The 7,033-nt window shown below is 43.3% G+C and overlaps 1 protein-coding gene across 1 annotated transcript; it reads right to left on the reverse strand.

Annotated features, from left to right (window-relative positions):
• Window positions 1-1,862: 1,862 nt before the first annotated feature.
• On the reverse strand, window positions 1,863-6,674 carry LOC139411358 (dnaJ homolog subfamily A member 2-like). The gene is made up of 9 exons (XM_071157628.1): window positions 6,520-6,674; window positions 5,288-5,347; window positions 4,927-5,153; window positions 4,709-4,789; window positions 4,395-4,528; window positions 4,094-4,290; window positions 3,190-3,334; window positions 2,945-3,072; window positions 1,863-2,671 (listed from the first exon to the last, which is right to left on the reverse strand). The coding sequence occupies exons 1-9, from the start codon at window positions 6,595-6,597 to the stop codon at window positions 2,486-2,488; spliced, it is 1,236 nt and encodes a 411-aa protein (XP_071013729.1). The 5' UTR covers window positions 6,598-6,674; the 3' UTR covers window positions 1,863-2,485.
• Between the last annotated feature and the right edge of the window lie 359 nt (window positions 6,675-7,033).

A 7,033-nucleotide genomic window follows, 5' to 3' on the forward strand; every position in this document is an offset into this window, starting at 1 on the left:
CTCTCTGAGGCAAACAGGTCCACATGTGCTATTCCAAACCGCTGCCATATTCTCTTCACTACTTGTGGGTGAAGTCTCCAGTCCCCCAGGGGCACTTTCTGTCACGACAAGAAGTCTGCTTCCTTGTTCACCTTGCCTGGGATATGAATGGCTCGTAAGGAGGCCAGATGTGGTAGGGCCCATATCAAAAGTTGTTGGGCCACCTGTAGGGACCTTGTTCGCCCTTGATGGTTGATGTGGAACACTGTCCATGTTGTCTGATCGTATCAGGACATGTTTGAGAACCGGCAGAAAATTGAGGGATAGGTAAACTATCATGTTCTAGCACGTTAATATGCTCTTTCCTCCAGCAGGGGCACCACTCTCCTCGTACACTGCTCCCCAGCCTGTTAGCGAAGTGTCGGTCGTCAATACCTCTCGCCTTGCCGGAATTGATCTGAGATGGTCACCTGTAGTCAGGTAGGCTCTCCTCCACGGCCACAGAGTAGAGTAGCACGCACAAAGTTGCTGAACATAGGTGGGAACAGGAACACACTGTCGATCCAGAGTATCCCATCATGCTCAATGGGTGACGTGTCTGGTGAGTATGTAGGCCATGGAACAACTGGTACATATTCAGCTTCCAGGAATTGTGAACAGATCCTTGCGACAGGGGGCCATGCATTATGCTTTAACATGTGATGGTGGCGGCTGAATGGCACGACAATGTGCCTGAGGATCTCGTCACGGTGTGCATTCAAATCGATAAAATACAATTGTGTTCATTGTCCATAGCTTATGCCTGCCCATAGCATAACCCTACCGCCACCATGGGGAACTGTTCACAATGTTGACATCAGCAAACCGCTCGCCCACACAACGCCATACGTCTGCCTGGTACATTTGAAATTGTGATTAATCTGCAAAGAGTATCCTCCAGCAGCCATCGAAGGTGAGCATTTGCCCATTGGAGGTTGGTTACGACACCAAACTGCAGTCAGATCAAGACAAGTACACAGATGAGCGTCGCTGAGACCGTTTTGAGTTTGTGCAAATCCATTTATCAACTGTCGGTTGGCTGGTCTCAAACAATTCCGTGGGTGAAGAAGCCAGATGTGGAGGACCTGGGCTGGTGTGGTTCGTGGTCTGAAGTTGGACCTATTGGATGTGGCTTATGGTAGAGAAATTAAATTTCAAATCCCTGGCAACAGCTCTGGTGGTTTAATCAGCTTCTTGATATGCCACACTTGTCCGTTGGATGGATTCTCAGCGAAGGAGAAATGCTCACTGACAATAAACACATTTGTGGAAACAAATTGTGGAGAAAAGCTTTTTATGCATATGGGAAAAATCTATGATCTTTTATTTCAGTTCATGAAACCAACACTTGACATTTTGCATTTATATTTTTGTTCAGTGTAATAACACATTAACATGACACCTAGGCTGCATTTACACAGGCAGCCCAATTATTGGTAAGAGCCAACCTGATTGGTCAAAAGACAAATTAGTAGAAGATCAGAAGTGTAAACGCAGCTCTAGTGCAGTGTTTCCTAACACCAGTCCTTGAGTATCTACAACAGCACACATTTTGTTGTAGCCACAGACAAGTAAACCTAATCAAGCCCTCAATGAGCTGAATCAGCCAAGTTTGTCCAGGGCAATAAACATGAGTGCTGTTGTGGGTACTCAGACTGGAGTTGGTAAACACAAATAACCAGCTCATCAAGCTTTGATTATTTTGGCCACTAGAGGCCTCTATCATTATCTATGATACCCATCAACATTAATGAAAAAGGACTGAGGTGGTAACCAAGAAATTTTCCTGACGGATGTAAGTCATTTCCCAGACAAGCACAAGACAGAATCACAAACATCAAGTATTGCTGTTTGAGATTTGAATAACTTTTATTTAACAACTTAATAAACCTTTTCACAGAAGTTAAGCTGCTTTTAAATTGTATTTTTTCAGCTTCTCTCGTTAGATTAGATGTTTAATCGGTGCAGGAACCAATGCGGTCTTAACATGCACCAGGGTTGAGGACAAATACAGGTGTTTTTTCTATTTGTATCACACCACTGTATTAGCGCAGCTGATAACGCTCACCGACAATCACTTTCATATTATACACAATGTTGTCATGTTTGAATTTTTATATATAGAAAGAAAAACAAAAGTAAAAACCTACAAAAAGAAAAATCAAGCGGTAAAAATCAAGCACAGATACATACAAACCTAAAAATGTGATTGTGTCCTGGGTCCTTTCAGGATCTCCCTTCCTTAACTCACACCTCACAGTCCAGAGGTGGAGGCCAAAACTGCATTTTATGGTTAGTTTAAATTAATTATTGTAAATACTATGAAAAAAATGCAAGTTACACACCAAGCAAAGGAGAAATGACCTTTTTCCATCTTATCTGACGTTGCCACAAGGAAAGTGAGGGATGCGTGATGGGAAGACGGGGGGGACGGGTGCAACACGTACATTTTCCTCTGAGCCAGATGCTACTGGTGGGCACACTGCACTCCAGGGCCGTGGTGGCCTCCTTCATCATCTGAGCTGTCGTTGTAGGCCTCACGTCGTCCTCCAGACGAGCCCTGGCTGACGTCGTAGTCCTGCAGGTCCACCTCCTCCGCGTCCCCAGACACTATGGGAGCCTCGGCACGTGTTGGTAGCAAGTCCTCCAGCTCCTGGGGTTTACAGAGGGCCACAGTTTTTAAAATGTTATGTCTAGTTAGCAAAGCCCCCTATCCAGCATGCAGATATCACTACAAAGCACTTATTTTAAAAATCTAACACTTGTGTGGTACCTCAGCTCTTAAATACCATCATCAAACAATGCTCAACATAACCAGTATGGTCTGGGTCAAAATCCTAATCTCGTTATGAATGATCAAATTGTGTCCTTCAATCCCATAATAGAACAGGCACTGTGACAGAAACGGACACAAGAAATGACTTACATTGAGTTTATCGGGGCTGATCCAGTTGTTGTCTGGGAACTGCACATCAAATTTAATATACAGGTCTCCTTTTTCAAATGGATTACGGTACTGTGGCATCCCCTCGCCTCGCACAACTCTGACCGAGCCTGTAAAATAAACATTGCATCATAGAAACATTACTTTCACATACTGCATTGATTAATAGTCACATGCTGTGGTCTCATCTACAATATGTAAAACCAGTACAAAGATCAAAATCTTACCTGGCTCAATGACTTTGCCAGCCGCGTACTTGACTACAATCTGTCTGCCATCTAAGTGTTTCAACGTAAACTGGAATCCACAAAGTGCTTCAACAAGGCCAATCTTATGGGTCATGTGCAGGTCATGGGCCTCTCTTTTGTATGTCTGTTGGCATGAGAAAACAGGCAGTGTCTCAATATAGTAATAGAGAGGTTGTTTTAGGCCAATTTAAAATGACCAACATTTGCTGGAAATGTAACAAAGTATACCCGAGGACTAACCGATACTGCTGGCTGATTGTACATAATGAATATAAGATAATAGCCCCAGGAAGCTGTGCATATACATCCTGTCAGAGTATTGTCTCCCCTTCCCATTGACTCCCCTGTACTGGCCTATTCTCCACATGAGAGGCTGGTGCCATCAACATGTGTCTGTTCTCCCATCTTCAGAGGAGTGAGAGTCTGGAGGTGACACAATGGAGTGGAAATGTTAGGACTCTAGGATTAGGAACGATGTGCCACTCGTGACTATAACTAATACCAAGTTATGCCAGACATGCAGGGGGCTCAGAGGGTGGGAGGCCAGTACTGGAAACTGGATTACAGCATGTTCACATTGGCCTAGCAGCATTGTGCCGTCACTGCAATCTGCTCCCAAAAGATCTCAGTCAAGAGTGCCCGGAGGACCCAACTCAGCCAGCTGGCTGCTTTTGGTCAACCAGCTGCCATTCAACATTATCCATCTATACTACTCAAGTGCTCATAGAAATTAGACATAACAGCTGAGTAATAACACATTTACACACCAATGTTTCACCTTCACTAATATGTTTCTACATTGTAATATTGCCTTTAGTCAACAAGAGACGTAGTCTTAAGGAGTGGGGACCATGGTGTCCAGAGCACAGCAGTTAATCTCTACCTCATGCTCTTTCTCTTGCAGGACAAGGACAATGTCTCCTGGCTCAACCCCAGGTGCCTGGTCAGCTTCCCCTCCGAAGGTGATCTTCTGCCCATGCTTCATGCCTTTGTCGACATGGACCTCCAGGATTTTCACCTCCTTACTAACCTTCTTGCCCTCGCACTTTTTACAGCGGTCTTTCTCGTTGATCACCTCACCTATGGGTATAACCATAGAAGTTTAGGAGTCTGAGGGGGCAAAGCCTTTTCATGCATCGCTGGGTACTACAAGTTTATGGTTTCTAAACTGTACTGTTGCTTACCTTCTCCATTACAATCAGTACAAACGGACTGCATCTGTTGGACCATCCCAGGAGCCAACTGTCTGATCATGATGCGCATACCACGCCCCCTGCAGGCCACACACTTCTGAACTGCGCCAGTCTTCCCACCCTGGCTGTTGAGAAGAAGTTATAACTTTTTGTCTTACACCAACAAACCTACATGAGCAACATGTAAGATGCAATAATTGCCAGGCAGATAAAGCAAGACCTGAACACTGCTTCATGTGGGCTAGAGAAGTAATTTTGAGGGAAAATTGTTGCAGATACAAATGGAAGAATGTGGAAACACTTACCCATTACAAGTGCCACAAAGAACATTCTTGCTCAGCTGCAGTTTAGTTGTTTTTCCATTGTACAGGTCTTCAAGTGAAACTCTTAAAAAAACAATGAGCATAATTGGAGACAGTAGCAAGGTCATAGAAACCACTGACAGACAATGTAGTCAGAATATATATATTTTTTTGATTATCACTCAATAGATCTGTGACACCAATCTATAGAGTAAGCTTACTTGAGTGGGTGAACCATGTCCTCTCCTCTTCGTCTACCACCATTTCGGCTGCGCCCCTGTCCGCCCATGAAGCCAAAAAGTCCACCGCCGAAGATGTGTGAAAAGATGTCATCCATTCCCCCACCACCTCCACCTCCTTCCCGCAGTCCCTGCTCCCCATAGCGATCATACAGCTCCTTCTTCTCTGGATTAGTCAACACTTCATACGCAAAACTGATCTCCTTGAACTGTTTGAAGGAGACAGGGGGACATTAAGTTCTATGACATCTACAGATATTTGTTAACATTTATGTAGCTACTCAGAAGTGTAAGGAATGGTTGAATCCCTCCCCCCCAAAAAATCTTCATGCAATTTCAATACCTTGTCGCCAGCATTTGGGTTTTTGTCGGGGTGATATTCCTTTGCTAGCTTCCGGTATGACTGAAAGAAAAGACAAAACACATAAGCTCAAGGCACTGGTTTCGATTATTTATGCTAGTCAACATTAGCCAATGAGTTGTATAACCACCACCCTTTCCACGTTATCCCCGTAGTAGCCATCAGTGAAATATTGACAGGAATCGGACGTTCCTTTTTACAGTAAGGTTAGTCAGCCTCCCTAAATTAGCTAACTAGTAAATTGAGCTTGAAACTGCGGAAGAAAGCTAACGGTAGCAATTGTCTCATAATGACTTAAGTTAGCGACTGGCTAAACAATTAAAATAAATGACAAAATCAATATTAACCAGCGATCCATCAGAATTTCCCCAACAAAATCAACCCAAAAATCTCTGACCTGAAGATTTGGCCCCAAAATTCCATTACTGTGAATTAAACTGATAACACGTGAGTTAACGTCGTAGGCTAGCCGGCTAAATAACGCAACTAGCCAGCTAACTAGTTAAGCGGCACACACTACGTTAGCTAACATTAAAAGATCAAACCGGGGTAACCTTGATATTGTACCTTATCTATAGCAACCTGGTATGAGGCGACTCGGTCGCATCGTATCTGTTATCAGCAGACAGACGCACGAGAGTTAGCTAGCTAACGTTACTAGCTAACCATTGTCTTAACTAGTTAGCAACCACCAGTCTGGAAAAACGTAAACAAAACAACTGCTAATCCAATGCTATCAAACGCGTTGATACAGTAGTGGTTTAATATGTAACAATGTATTGTGTATTATGCGGACTATAAACAAAAATACAAGCGATAGTGTTAACGTCCTCGCGACCAACCGCATGCTAACTTTTACAAAAATATATAACGTTACTCGAAAGCGTTCGTTATACGCGAGATGCCATCATTGAAACAGAACGCTAGCGCCAACAAGCGCAAAGTACTAACACCCAAATACTTTGCGCCAAAGACAGAGGTAATTATCTAAAACATTGAGGTAGATAAATGGTTGTACAATGTGTATCCCGTACTATCATTTTCTGATTGACGCTAACGTTAGTTGGCTAGGAACATCGCTAGTTTGACTAGCTAGCTAGCTCTGACTAACGTTTCTAGGCCAGACTAGCTTTTAGCCAGAAAAACCTGTTTCTACCAACAATTCAAACCCCACAGCACCTAGATTTAATTTGACTAGATACAATCAACGTTACCTTTTTCAACTCATTTTCAGTGGCAGTGGGGGACACCCCTAGGATGTCATATAATTTAGTATCGACAACGTTCGCCATGATGGAGCTAAGGGAAGGACCTTCTGTACGAGAAGTGAAAAGAGAAAGAAGAAGAGCCGGTCGAAAACGTCATACGTTGCGTCAATTTGAACCTTTCTCCTGGCTTTAAAAAAGGGTGCATCTCAATTACAGTTGACTTCCTTATTTTCACCTCATCTATTTTCTCCTCTCTATTATACATGTGAAATTGATTCAGGTATTTTACATTGCTCACCAGTTTAGTGACATTGTGTCATGTTTTTGTCATCACACACCAAGCTAATTCCCCTCTAAGATGAAACTTTGACAAACTCACAAACACACACATACAAGCTCACACATGCATTTATACACACACAGCATTTGCACAGTCTGTATATTTCTGTATGTGCGTCAGGAGTAATTTGTCCTCTCTTGGTTGACACCGTCTACCATATCTTTACATCTAGGCCCGACA

Source organism: Oncorhynchus clarkii, chromosome 6 (assembly GCF_045791955.1).
Source record: "Oncorhynchus clarkii lewisi isolate Uvic-CL-2024 chromosome 6, UVic_Ocla_1.0, whole genome shotgun sequence".
Taxonomy (NCBI): Eukaryota; Metazoa; Chordata; class Actinopteri; order Salmoniformes; family Salmonidae; genus Oncorhynchus; species Oncorhynchus clarkii.